General features: G+C 41.7%; 2 protein-coding genes across 8 annotated transcripts in view; one reads left to right on the top strand and one right to left on the bottom strand.

Moving 5' to 3' along the window:
• LOC137563699 (uncharacterized) overlaps positions 1-14874 on the top strand; it is a 99745-nt gene that overhangs the window by 18874 nt on the left and 65997 nt on the right. For all 7 annotated transcript variants that reach the window (XM_068276497.1, XM_068276495.1, XM_068276496.1 and 4 more), the window contains 3 exons: positions 6454-6515; positions 9539-9727; positions 11799-11884. In XM_068276497.1, the coding sequence (XP_068132598.1) occupies positions 6454-6515; positions 9539-9727; positions 11799-11884 (337 nt within the window). The remainder of the gene's footprint in view (positions 1-6453; positions 6516-9538; positions 9728-11798; positions 11885-14874) is intronic.
• Positions 1453-14874, bottom strand: part of TMEM168 (transmembrane protein 168) — a 187685-nt gene continuing 174263 nt past the window's right edge. Inside the window, exon 7 of the mRNA XM_068276492.1 lies at positions 1453-2241. Within this exon, the coding sequence (XP_068132593.1) occupies positions 2192-2241 (50 nt within the window). The 3' untranslated portion in view covers positions 1453-2191. The remainder of the gene's footprint in view (positions 2242-14874) is intronic.

Raw genomic sequence — 14874 nt, 5'->3', positions numbered from 1 at the left:
CGGACAAATGTTTCAAGGGCCACGCAGGGTCCCCCTTTATCAAAGCGTGTGGTTACATGAGGGTCAAGCAACTAATGGTCACACCGCCAGACAGACCCAATCGCAGGCTGCCCTATGGAGTAGAAGTGACGTAAATCATCCAGTGAATATTGTCAGACAGGGTTTTAGATTGAGGGTGCTTTACTCAAGGTGCCTATACTACGATGCAATCAAGGGGGTTGTGAGTGGGCACCAGGGCCAGATTTACCATAAGGCACTGTAGGCACGTGCACTGTGTGCACAGGCGCCTGATGATGGAAAGGCGGCTCACTCCTCCTTCCCTGTGCAGAGTCCTGAGCAGAGTGTAAATGAGGTTACTCACCTAGCTCTCTGCATTCCACTGATGGGATCTTCCTTCAGTTGGGAGCCCCAATAGCTGCTTAATACTGAGGGTACCTCTGGCTACCTAATTCTAAGGGGCACCTTTAGCTACCTATGACTGGTAAGGGAAGGAAGGGAGAAGTGAAAGCTGGGCCAGCCAGCTCACTTGTGGTGCAGTTTGGTAGGTTCATGGAAGGTGAAGTCTAGGGTGCCAGGACATCTGTGCCTATAGGCTCCTGTGATGTAAATCCAGGCCTGGTGGGCACACCATCAGATAAGTCCGGGTGCTTGATATAGTGGCATCGGCAAAGCCACTGAGCAAAAACCTAAATCAAATGCATCAGCACACCTATTTCTTCAAGCAAGCACGCTCTTTATTGAGCCATTTGTCTCCACAAGAGAAGCAGACAATTGTTTTGTGGGCCACACAGGGGACCCTGCGTGGCCCCCAAAACAATTGTTATCATGCAAAACAGTTTCTCTGCTGGTTAGAACAGTTTAAGTAGAATAAAAACTATTGGTAATGCTTTGATAAATCTGGCCCATTGTTTTATATAATAACTGAAAAAAAGAGCTAGAGACAATGGACGTTTAACATATGTGTACATTAATTGCATTGGTTTTCGAAACCTTGCATAATGATGTCTGCACAGAAGCTGTACCATAAAGAAAAGTAAGAAAGGTGAAGGTTAAGTCCTCTTTCACAGTGCGACGTTAAAGTCGCACATTAAAACAACATTTAACGCAGAATAACTCACTGTAATGAAAAATCAATGCCCTGTTCACAGTGCACACGTTGCGTTGGTATCTAACGCTGCACGTTAAGTGAAAGTGCTGCATGCTGTGCGTTATACACGTTATTAGCTGCATTAGACTGTTTGCACATGCTCAGTAATGACTTGGAAGCACACTTATTGCCTGTATGCTCTACTGTATGCAACGATAACAGGGCATTTAGTTGCGCTGCGACTGTTTTGGGGCGTTGCGTTGTAATTTGCGTTGCGACTTTAACGTTGCATCAAAATGCAACATCCTACTGTGAAAGAGGCCTTAAAGTATGACCGGAGAGTAAACAAGTAGTGTGAAAAATAAGGCCTGAGAAGATAATAAGCCATTATTTGTTTATTCATTTTTGTAATAAATGTGAATGCAGCTTGCACAAATGACTGTGAAGGTTCTAGAGCTAGAATGTAAAACGTCTGTAAGCAGAACAGAGTAGAAAACACATAGTGATAAGGCAAGCCTGTGCAGACTGTGTGTAGAAAAAATGTAATTCTATAAAGCAGCCTAATACTGTCTATACCAACCAACATTTTTATGCAAAACTTAAAGCAATGCCTGGCCATATGTTGCTGCTGTTGCATTAGCAGCAATGACTGGCTCTGCTGCAATACCATTGATCTATACAGACCGAATTTGGCGCCATATCAATTCTGGACATTCCCAACACTGAATAAAAACAACTACTGCAAGAGATTCTCCTCAGATCAGTGGAAAAAGTCATATCTACAGCACTCCGGTTCACACTTGCGTTAAGTGGCAAATGGATCAGTGAAAACGGATCTGATTACCGGTCGATGGGGTCCATTTTCACTCCATTTGCCTTCAGCTGCTTCCGTTCCGTTTCCCCATAATCTCCCTCATCAGACCCCCATCAGCAAAGTGAATCTTGGATAGAACAGTCTGTTTCTTCACTAGTGTTCAGCTTCCGTTTATGTTCCGCTGGGCTCAGTGGCCCGGAACAATTGCTGCAGGAGGAAACTTGCGGTCCGTTCAGCAGATCTTGTGGAACAGAATCATTTGCATGGACAGATGTGAACTAATCCATAGGTTAAGATTGGATCCATTCCCTTTCCGATCCGCTGACAGTGTAAACCAGGCCTGAAAGTAATGTCATAAAACGGTCAGTTACTTGTATTTAAATCATGCAAAATGTAAACATGTTTAAGCCTGTGGGGTCATCGGATTGTGAATGAAAAAGTCTCATTACTTGTCAATCAGTCCTTGAACACCCTCTGCTCTGTCCATTACACGTTTCATTTAGAGCATTATCACAAGTATTGTAGTAAGTGAGGCCATTTTGTCTGTAAAACCTACAGCCAGAACTATGCCTTGTTGTCTTATTGTCGGCATTAAAGACGGAGCAATTTGATTTGGAAAGTTTAGTGTCACTAAGTTTTTCATTGACGTATGCCATACAAATTACTGCGGCACTTGGAAGTATTTTGCAGAATACTGAAGTAGGAACAATATGTCATAATGTATGCATTGTCAAACCAATATTTTTTGTTATCTAAAACAACAAAGGCTTTTTTCCCCCCAAGGAATATGTGTGCAAATGCTGCTAGAAAAATAAGAAATGTATTTGCATAACAAGGAACATCAATTATTTGCTTCAATGACAATAAGAAACGTATTTGTAGAAAACAGAAGTGGTCACACTATACTATGCGCCAGCAAATATATAGGCCCAAGTTGTGCTATTAAGTTAATATTTTGTAAATGAAGGAAAAACGGGTTCCAAATATCTATCTATCTATCTATCTATCTATCTATCTATCCAGACACACACACACAGTACATAATGTACATACACATATTCATGCAATCAAAAATAAACTTGCAGCAATTAAACATGATACTAATACATTTAAATCACATATACAGGTAAATTATGAGACCAATATTTTCACACAAAACAATATTTTAGTCATTTCACACTTCAAAATTTACAGTGAGGGCCACTTACACTTAATCAGTTGCTCTCCATTAGAACAGAAAGACAGCTGATTTTCAAAGTATTATCCATGTTTTCCTATGGCTCAGTTCTCACTATACGTGTTTAAACTGAAAGCTTTTTTCATAATGCACTGCTATGGAGAAAGAAAAAAAAAAGCATACCAACGCAGTAAGTGTAGAAAGGCCCTGACAGTTTAAAAGACCATGTTAACCTCTTGAGGACCGAAGGCTTACACCCCCCTAGTGACCAGGCTATTTTTTTCAATTTAGGCCACTGCAGCGATAAGGCCTCGCTGCAGGGCCATACAACTCAGCAGACAAGTGATCCCCGCCCTTTTCTGCCCATCAACAGAGCTTTCTGTTGGTGGGCTCTGATTGGTGCTGGGGTGTTTTTTTTTTTTTTTAATAAATATTTGCTTATTTTTTCAATAAATAAGTCTATTTGTTTAATTATTTTTTCTACCTACCCTCCCTCGCTCCCCTAGCCAGCCTAAGACAGCGATCGGCTGTCATACGCTTCAGCCTATGAGAGCTGACTGCTCTCCTGCTTCCCAGGGGGACAGCCGTGTCACAGCGCTTCCTTAGATCGCAGCGCTGTACAATGTAAATAGATGGCGGTTTCACCATCTAACAGTCTCCTAGAGGCGATCGCCGCAATATTTCTGACAGTTTTACCTTATAGAGTGGTGTTGGTGTCAGCACCCACAGACTCCCATTGATATGGACCCATACCCAGAGAGAATATTTTTTATTTGAATAAACACCAATAGCTTCCATAGCACTATACATAGTAGAAAACAAATAGTGGGGAGCATAAATACTTGAGAGGTTCAAAGCTCTGTACAATAAGTACATCCAGCAATACAAATACAGACATTGTTGATGTGTGGTTTGAGACATCACCAGTGCTGGTGCATGTTCATGATCGATTACATCAGAATAAGAAAAACTAGGAGGAAATGTGTTTGTATTGGGACTCTTCTTCTTGAAAAGAAACCGGGCACCTATAAAAGTTACCCCTCTAATACGTGCTGCACACACATCATGCCTCCCCCCAACAGGAGAGACAAAACAACACATTTGAACTTGCCAACTTTGTGGTATGAGAAAAGCATCCATCCTTCTTTAATGAATTTTTGATTCTCAAAACATCAAATGGGGGCACCATGGTACCTGGAGTCCATACAGCTATGGCAGGGAAAGAGAAGATCTAGTGTGGCCACATAATAGTGCAGTTGGTTTTTACTGTGGATAGAAGGGTTGACGGGATGGGGCGCCGAGCATGTCGCTGCAAATTTTGGGGGATTTTGGGTAAAAGGAGTCATCAGGATGTGGACGGAGCTAACCATTATGAAACTCTGTACTTTATACAGTTGTGCAGAAGATGTTAGTGCCACTGGCTTCTGCAACAGCAGACTGCTCTGCAATAATGATTAATTACTCTGATCAGGATAAAAGTCTAAGGAACTCTGGTATTACAGCAGCCGGTGCACATGGCTACTAATGACAGGCAACTTCTAAAGCACTAAACACATCCTGCCACCTCTCCCTGTTAATGTTCCAGCTGCAGCAAAGCAATCATTCTCTCCACTCACCCTGCTGCTGTGCGCATTCACTCACTGCAGGCTGTGTGTAGCGAGGGAGGAGACACATTGCCCGTGGGACAGGAAGGGGGAGGGGTGCTACATCTAGTGCAGGAAGTAGTACAAGTCCCTCGCAATGCCTGCTGCTATTTTCCCAAATGTTACCCAAACTATGGAAAAAGGTGCCAGGTGGAAGAACACAGTGACTGAGCACCACAGCAGCACCCCTGGCCATGGCTACACCCGGTGCTGTGAGCATCTGCAGCTTTATGATAGGTACGCCACTGCGACTTGCCACCAATTAAAATGCAGAAATGTTGACTCTTGTTTTTGATTGTCTACATACTGAGCATGGAGAAAATAAAGAAAAGCAAAAAAATGTCTAAGGATTTGAGAACCAAAATGATAAAATAAAAAGCATGGACTATCCCAAGGCTACAAGTCCATCTCCAGAGAAGTTAATGGTCCTGCGTCATTTGTGTGGAACAACGTAAAGCGCACGCGGCCAATAATCAGCATCCGTGGGGAGTGACATGGACGCGAAGGGTGAGTGAACGATACAGCGCACTCAAGCCAACCCGGTGTCCAACGTTTGGGGTGGAGCCCATTAAAACTCTGTGCGACCATACCACGGCAATGTTTGTAAGTTTGCAATCTTTTTATCATTAAACTGGTTTTACAATTTTACGCCATGGAAGCTCTGGTATGTCTCTTTTGAGGTGAAAAGATCTAGCAGCAGCCTGGGTGGAACTTGAGGACGGTAATTCCTTATATGGCAGGGGGCGGCCAGATGACCCCATAGGCACTGAGTACCCATCTGACAGAGGGTCATTTATCAACGGTGAGTGGCCACTGCTTGGGGTGTGGTGGTGGTTCCTTACTGAAGCGGAACATCTGCCTCTCTCCTGGAAGAGGAATACCGGCTTGTTTACATTGTTGCCACATGTTGTGAGAAAAGGACTGGTTGCTAGGATCTTAGTGCGCAGCTATTTTTGAATATTGTAAATTGTAGACTGCACTACAAAATGTAGAAATATCTCTTGGCTGTTTTCTGCTTTATAACTGTAACGGCACTGCACACATTGCATGTACATTCATCAAGTAATAAAAGTGCCTCTGGAGAATTAATTCACACTCTGACAACTATGCATATGTGGACATTAAAAAAGTATTATCTCTGCATGAAACAGTTATTTTTGTTTGCAGTAGTCATAATGAATGCACTGGTATTCCAGCATACAGCTGCTAAATAACACCCCATGGAATGAATCTCCTGAAATTTCTAAACACATTCCACTTAGTATTCTTCTCGTAAAAAGTACAAATTCTCACATTAGCCGGATTGCTTCTCAAATATTTGTTATTGCAATGAGAAGCATAGGGTACAACCAGCAACAGAAACATCTGTAGTCTAACATGTACCTACCCACATCATTTAAAGTAATATAATCAATGGTAGCATTAATCATCACAATAAGTATAATATAAATTTACAGTATATAAAAACAGCTGAAATGTAGTGATTGTTAGGACAGTAACTAAAGCCATTTTTTACAGGGCATTATGTAAATTGCGTTGTGCGTGTTATGCAAGTAGCACAACATGTGTTAAATAGACAATAGGCACGCTGCTTGTACAACATCCAGTATTTGCAAAACATGCATTAAACAATAGTGATAGAATCCATTCAAATGCAATAGCTGCTTAATATTTTTTTCTTAATTTTTCATAGTAATTGTTAAAACTGTGATCCATTTGTATACTGCCACAGGTGAAACAAAGAAAGCACTACAAGATGCTGAAACTGCTGCTATCCTAGACAACCTGAACCCTGTAAGTTGTGTGATATCAAGCAATCATTCTGTTCTATTATATTTTATTCTTCTATTCTTCTCTAAGAGGTCCCCATTGAGTCTGATTTATTATGATCAAGGGTTGAAAACTTTCCACCTACACCTTCACTTTTCATACCCCATTAATATACTAGTCCCATTTTCTGTGCTGCTTTTTATTATTTTGTGTACATGCAGGAACAATTTTAACTGCAATTTACTAAATATGACATTTTAGCCTACTATAGTGTAGTATTTTTGTCCAATATGGTAAAAAGAAACCAATAATACTCACAAAGGTAGGTTGCTGACAAACAACCACTTTCAAGGCTTTAGGGGAACCTGACTCGTCCCCTTGGGGTAGATTAAGAGGTCACTCTCTGTAGGCAGAAAGAACAGGGGTAGACCCCTTCACCAAAGGTGGAGTAGTGATGCTTATATCAGAAATACAGAGGTGCCAAAAGAATAAAACAATGTTCAAATTAAAAATAGGGGAAGAGGTACTCACCTCCCCATAGAAGAATCCACAAGATAAATGTTTTAAAATATTCTTTAATAATTGCGATGCGTTTCATGGGACACAGCCCACTTCCTCTAGTAGTGGAACAGGAGCAGCTGATCTGTTATGTAAGTGAACGTGGCGCCTCGCTCACTTAGATAACAGATCAGCTGCTCCTGTTCCACTGCCTGAGGAAGTGGGCTGTGTCCCATGAAATGCATCGCATTTATTGGTGTACATTATGAAAAAATATTTTTGAAACATTTACTTGTGGAATTTGCTATGGGGAGGTGAGCACCTCTTCCCCTATTTTTAATTCAAAGATTGTTTTATCCTTTTGGCGCCTTGGTTTCTGATACAAACACAGGAGGCAGGGGACAGCATGGAGGATGACACACAGGAGGCAGTGGAACATGGGGGGGGGGGGGGGGGAAGCATGGAAAGACACACATACACAAACAGGAGGCAGGGAACAGAGTACTGACTTACCGCAAAGTAGCTGTAGCAAGCAGCTGCAGCATCTGTTCCTTCCTTGCTGCCCGGGCTCCAGTGCACTGCACCATGGGACCATGCCTGGCTTACTTCTTTGTTGAAACTCTAAAGAAAAGGGACAGAGCAAGGTACAGTGGAGCCACAAAGTCCTGCAGCACAATGAGGATGCGATAAGCATCAGTCAGGCCTGTGAGTGCTGTGTATGTGACTGTGTTTTTGCACCAGTTATCGGCTAGGACAATGCCCCAGCATCCTGCACAACCCGGGATTCTGTCAGCAGGGGGCGAGACAAGGGACAGAATGGCCAAAAATGTGACTCTCCTGTGAGAAACGGGATGGCTGGGGGATATATAGGTATCAGAGAACAGAAAAGGAGGTTGGAAATGTGGGCAGTCTGGTACAGAGGCAGTATATAGTGCTACATTATAGGTTTGGGGATTTAGGGAGAGTTTATACAGGAGTCTGCAGCCAAGGAGGTGAGGCATGAACATAGAAGTTCTGGAGGTAAATAAAAGAGTACAGAAGGGGTTAACGCGTTCTGAACAGCCTAGAAGCTACCACCGCTCTGGCAACAGCTTGTACAGCTGCAGACTCTTCTCATGCTACTGCCACTGTCACTACTGACAGCAGACAGGACCATCTCCTCAGCCTTACTGCAGACACAGAAGTCGCTCCATCACTGGGAGCTCAGGACAAAATAACAGTGTGCATGAGAGCCACATTGTCAGTCCAGCAGTAGATCCTTTGCTGTGTGCTGCCAGCCCTGCACAGAGGCAGCAACCTCTTATACAGATCAGATAAAACAAACAAAAGTCCTTCCTGTGATCCGATGCTCTGCAGCTTCCCCGTATTTCAGTGCACTCTGCTATGGGGATGTAGGATCAGGACACAGGCCAAATAACTCCACAACTACTGGTGCTCTCCTATATTCCTCTTCCATTATGCTCCCAACTTCCTTTGCAGAGCGGCTGTATCAGTACCTGCTCCCTCCTATGCATTAGTCTGTCTACCCGTACTAAACCAGGGGAGGGGGGGGGGGCAGCTGTTCCCACTCTGCTCTCTGCCTCCCTTCTCAGGGTTGGAGTGGAAGGAAATAGAGCAAAGCTTACATAGCGGCTCGAGAAGGACGGCGCTATACCATACGGGGTAATTATTAAACAGCTGCTTGGCTGAACATTTTTCTGCTTCTGTGCCAGCAACGCCCCTTACTTAGTGCCACCTTGAATCATATGATCGAGGCGCATGCATAGCATGGCCAGCCCTGAACTTCCCTGTCCCAAGATAAGTGATAGGTACAGCACCCCCTCCTCACCCACCTATATCAAGAGTGGCCAGTAAAGCAACCCTCTCTTATTGCTTAATTTTCCATAGCAAGTGTGGCCAGTAAAGCTGCATATCTTCTTCCAGCTCCCTAGTCTTCCTGCATGTCATGTGACAAGCATCTGATGCTAGCAGGGGATGTGGAGGCGAGACCTGGCCCATCATTGGACCAGTTAAATATTATGCTGCTCTGCAAATTTAGAGGGGCACTGGAGAGGAGAAAGGGGAATGGCAGAAAGAGGAGTGGGACCCCCTTCCTTCACCTATATGGGGATCACAGAGCTATTGCTGTGCTCCTGAAACAGATGGTGGTCCCAAAAAGATTGTCCAGCATGCAAGAATATATTTTCCTGTGAAAATTCTTTTTATGTCTAAATGCATTGATCACTCTATACAGTCTGTCAAAAAGGATTTGTTTCAGTCAAGGAAAGTCTTGCCTTGGCCTAGTTTAAAGTTTCATTTATAAACAGTATGGTTATTTTTATTTTCTTTTTTTAAGTAGCTTAGCTTGTGAGAGAAGCATGTTAAACAACTAGAACATGTGTTATTTCCTGTACTATCTAATTTTATACTATGTTATTTTCTGTGCAGTAGATGTTATACCTAATGGATTCTGAAAATACATGCAACCTACACTATGTAAATACATATGCAGAAGAAAGTTCACAATTTGTTATATAAATGAACTGTATGCATTTTACTGTCTCCTTTAGGATGTGTACTGCATAAGAGCGCTAGTATGGTGTTCAATGCAGAAAGAAAAGGAAGCCATTAAAGATTTAAATTACAGCTTACATCTCAATCCATCTCATGTTTGCTCCCTTTTATTGCGCGGCAACATCCAAAAACACATGACGCTGGAAAATAATGCATGCATTTCTCTGAATGATGATCAAAGGAAGGTAATACTTTCATCATTTACATATTTTTTAATCTAATCAAATTGTATAGTGTTCACATACTTTCCCCAGTTCATAAGTGCTGAACATAGTGCTATACATAGTGCTATCAGTTCCTTCCTTCATGGTAACAGATTTATCACTTTAGTACCAGCAGTCTCTGGCCTCTTAAGGACCGGTGGCTGCTGGCACAAAAATCAGGTCTCACTGTTGTGCCGTATGGACCTGTTGCTCTTCCGTCATTGAAGCCCACTCACCCTGCCGTCGCGATGACAGCAGAGCTTCATGAGCCGGTCAGGAGCCGATGATGGGAGAGCAACCTGATTGGCGGTAGCGGCAACAGCGTGCAGTGCAGAGATTGCAATTTATGCCCTGGCAGGGTTCACAGGTCCCAAACAGGGTGTAGATTTCAATCAGCCTGGTCTGAAAGCAGTTAATATTCCTATAGTAGTCTGGGGACAGTTGTGGAAGACAGCCAATTAACCTACCTGAATGGTGTTTTTATTGTAGAAGGTAACCTATGCAAACATGCTGTTTGCCTACCATACCTGTGACAATCTCCATGCAGATAGAAACTCATTGCAGATAGTTGCCAGGATTCAAACCTGGAACTCTAGCACTACAAGTTTAACATCCTTACCACTGTACTGAAAAAACAAATGATACACTCACAGAGAACTTTATTAGTGATGCACAGGTTCTGTTGCTATGAAGGGGAAGGAGGGCCAACTGCACATCACACAACAAAGTGGCACAGAACAGGCGGGATAAGTAGGTGAATAGGTTTGGTCTGCGCTTGGCTGAAATAATCCGCCAGTCTAGATCGCTCACGGATGCTTTAGCGCGAGGGAGGGCGGGAGAGCTGGAGTCTACTTTACACACGCTAGATACTGTATATGGGAGAGGTGGCCCTAATAAGCTGACTCTGACAAGAGCCATTCAGCGTGTGTACAATTGTTTTGGGTTTATTCACATTGGCAGTTCAATGTTATTGCATTGAGCCTTTCACATGTCTGCTGGAATCCTGTGAACTGTACAGCGTAAACTGGCACATTTTCTGGACGGTGGAAAACATTCCAATATACTGCATAATGATAAATGGCATACCTCAACCACACTTGATCACATTGGAGTGTGCACCAGAAACATTTTACATTGATTGTATACATAAGGGTTCCATGAACTGTTAAGGGAATCTGAAGTGAAAAACTTATGAGATAATGATTTGTATGTGTAATACAGCTAAGAAATAGAACATTAGTAGCATTAGATATGAGTCTACTATTGTTTTCGGTACAGGAAGAGTTAGGAAACTTCAATTATCTATGCAAAAGAGCCTCTCTGAGCTCCCAGACCCAACTTGGGTCAGTTTTCTGGAGCACTTATACATCAAAGAAACAGAGACAGATTTAGATAAGATTTTTACTGCAGGGGAGCTGAATGGGTCATTAGCTCTGCTTGTTTTATAGTTTAACTACTATCCGACCACATCACGCCGATGGGCGTGATCACAGCGGCAGCCCCAGGACCGCCTAACGCCGATTGGCGTAAAGTCCTGGGGCGGGGATTTGCAGGAGATTGCGTGCGCCTATGCGTGCTTATCCCTGCTTGGATGACGGAGCTTCACTCCGTCATCAGTCTTCCAGCGGCGATCACGGCTAGGAGATTGTTAGACAGTGAAACCGCTGGCTATTTTGTCTGTACAGTGCTGTGATCTACAGCAGCGCTGTACTGGGGACAGCCGTGTGACACAGCTGTCTCCCTGGGATGCAGGAGAGCAATCAGCTCTCATTGTCTGAAGCCTATGACAGCCATCGCTGTCATAGGCTGGCACGGGAGGGCGGGAAAGGGAAATAATTAAAACATATATTTATCTAAAAAAAAAAAAGCGTTTGTAAAAAATAAGTAAACAATCCTGGGAGCGTTCAGAGCCCACCAACATAAAAATCTGTTGGTGGGCAGAAAAGTGAACATTGGCTATAATTGGATGTTTGATTTTTATACATACAATCCTGTTACTCCTAAAACTTTTAACAATGCAGAACTCTTTTACACCATACCTCTGTACTTTCAGGCTTTACAAATCAACTACTCCTCCTCCATTCAATTTTTACATGTTAAGGACTTTAACAGTGTACTTATGTCTGAGTTCTACAACAGGTAGGTCATAGTTTAAATGTTACAAGTTTTTCAATCGTATCTTTCCAAGTATTGCAAGCATCTTTCCAAGTACTGCAGATAATACTAATCCCTCAATTTGAGATAAGTGGCACATCTGATATTTCATAACCATAATTAATATTTCTACCATAAATTGGCCATACATTTACAAATTGTAGGTGTATCAGCTATACAATTTATAATTCCCTGATAATCAGTCATTAACCTGGAATATCACCTAGCACCAGGAGATATTAGAAAATATTCCAGCAGAATTGTGTTCTAATATCAATCACAATTCCACCACTGCTAGTTTTGTACTGCACAATGCAGCACAAAGCTATTCAGTCATTGACCATGCAATGCTTCCACCTGAGTGCCCCACCACCAATATTTGAGGGCACCAGTACTTACAAGTATGTTTTCAGGATGTGGGAGAAACATTGAGTGCCCAAACAGGGAATAAATTACAAATTCGTTGCAAATAGTGACAGAGGATCACACTTGGTACCTGCAAGGCATAAGTACTAAGCAAAAAGCCATTGTGACATGCACTGTGCCATAAATAAGATTTGGCTCCCTTATGTCCCTCCTTAACTACCTAACAACAGCGTCACGCCAATGGGCGTGACCGCGGCGGCAGCCCCAGGACCGCCTATTTGCATCAAGCCCTGGGGCCGGCTACTGCAGGAGATCGCGCACAGGCTGTCCCCCTGGGGCACAAGAGATCGATCAGCTCTCATAGGCGGATCGCCAGGATTGGCCGGCTGGAGGGAGGGGTTTTAGAAAAAAAAGAAAAGAAAAGAAAAAACAGAAAAATTTAATTAAAAAAAACTAAATATTTGTGTAAAAAAATAAACACACTTGGGGGTTGTTGGTGTGGAGAAAAGGAGGTGAGGAATCACTTGTGTGCTGAGTTGTGCGACCCTGCAGCTATTGCTTAAAGCTGCAGTGGTCAATTAGTTAAAAAATGGCCTGGTCTTTAGGGGGGTTTAACACTGCGGTCCTCAAGTGGTTAAATGTTAATGACTCCACCTCTCTTAGTTCAGTCATGATATTGTGGTTCCAGTATTGTCTTTCTTGTAGATCTTTTACAAGATAACTGAAGAGTACTTCCTTTTTCCAGACTTGAAATGAGAAATGCTCTCTCCAGCCTGTTGATCAGTTGTTTTTATGATAATTTTTACATTGTGTTGAAAGTTCTATGAAACATCATTTGGTCCTTCAACTTTGTTGGAAACAGTGCATACAGTACGCAAAAAAGGTGAAATAAAGCGACTTAAGACTTATATCTCTACTATATACACTTCTCAACAAAAGTCACTCAGAAGAAAAGGCTATATGGTTGCATAGGACGTGTAGTAAATACGTCTTGTCAAAATTGGGGAATTATTTAGGAAGAATCTTCAAATAGTGCTCAGAATGCATCTCTTATGCAAAATTTCTGCAAATTACTTTGTAGTTGCTGACACCGATACAATTATCTTAAATAATAAGCTCCCTATGACATACTCGTTTTAAGAATTGCCACAGATTTCCAATGCTGGTGACAACACTCTAAAGTTAAAAACTGTAGGAAGGTAGTTCAGGATTTCATCTAGAGGGTTATTAGTATTCAAATCCCACTTAACCATTAGATCCTTTACTAAGCTTGCTGCTTTTTGCATTGGGTAAAGTTAGAAATTAGCAAGAATTATTATTCAGACAGCAAGATTGCTTTGGGCAGCATTCTGCAAGATAGCTAGTTCCCTTTCACCCAATGAATACATAAGGTTAATTTTATTTCAAAAATTGAGAAATGTAGGGAGTTAGTAACATGCCTCTGATTTGAAAATGCCTCGAGACTGGACACACATTTTTAATGCAGCATGTAACTGTAACAAGTTACATTGCATTGTCTTTTATATTGGTGCTATTTTCACTTCTGCTATTCTGGTAAATATGCAAACTCATTTACGCATTTTTAAAAAATGTTCGAAAAAATCAAAGAACTGAAAAAAAAAAGCCCACACACAAAAACACATATAAAAATCAGAACAATGAAGTTTTATTCTCATTACAAAGGTGATCCTATTTAAAAAAAATTACCTCAGTTACATTTAGATCTAATCTAATCATCAATATGTATATTCATTTGTATTTAGATTTTACAAAGAGAGGATATGTTTTTTTCTTTGTAGCGTGTTTATTAACGAATCCAAAAACAAAACAATCTTTCATTCCTTCACCAACATCCAATTTTGTATTCATAGATATTAGGTTCTTCATAAGGTGATAAAAAACAAAAATCAAGCAAAGATAGACAAGCAGCATTAAGCTGCAGATTGCATTTACTGCTATGTTATCGTCTCATGCAAGTGTAATGACTTCATTGTCAAAGAAATACAATAGTTCCAGTAAATTTAAATAGGTTTAGATTTCAAAATAAGTCATACTGCTTCTATAATCTGTCTCTAAATACCTGAAGCCATAAGAAATTCAAGAAAGCCCATAGCCTATAATACTTTCAGCTCAGTGGTACTTATGTCCTAGATGAAATATAATGCAATAAAGCCAAGGCAAATCTGTTCCTAGGCTAAATATTTCCAAATGACAGCTGAAAATGTACAAATATAAACATTAGGAGATAAAAACATCTGTCTGCAGTACAGAGTATGTCACCAACATCTGGCAAATATTTATGATGAAATGTTTTTATCAAAGTAAATTCTTTGTAGTAAACTTTCCAAAAGAATCACAGTATTTATATAACTAGGAAAGCGAGTGTTTCAGAGTTTTGTGCTGTGACTTTGCAGGTGAATGGTCCTGGTTCCAATTTCTACCAGGGTTGATTGCCCACCTAGTTTCCACTCACATACTTATACACAGGCCAGAGCGGCTAGCTGTCCACAATTTACAATCAGTCCATGAAAATGGACCTGCTGGCTGGATCATTGTATGACTAGCCGCCAGCGCCCTTTTTTCCTGGAGAGAAAGAGAGAGAGAGAGAG

The sequence above is a fragment of the Hyperolius riggenbachi genome, chromosome 3 (assembly GCF_040937935.1).
Source record: "Hyperolius riggenbachi isolate aHypRig1 chromosome 3, aHypRig1.pri, whole genome shotgun sequence".
NCBI lineage: Eukaryota > Metazoa > Chordata > Amphibia > Anura > Hyperoliidae > Hyperolius > Hyperolius riggenbachi.
Note: the sequence above shows the minus strand (reverse complement) of the source record. Positions and strands in the feature narration are given on the sequence as shown.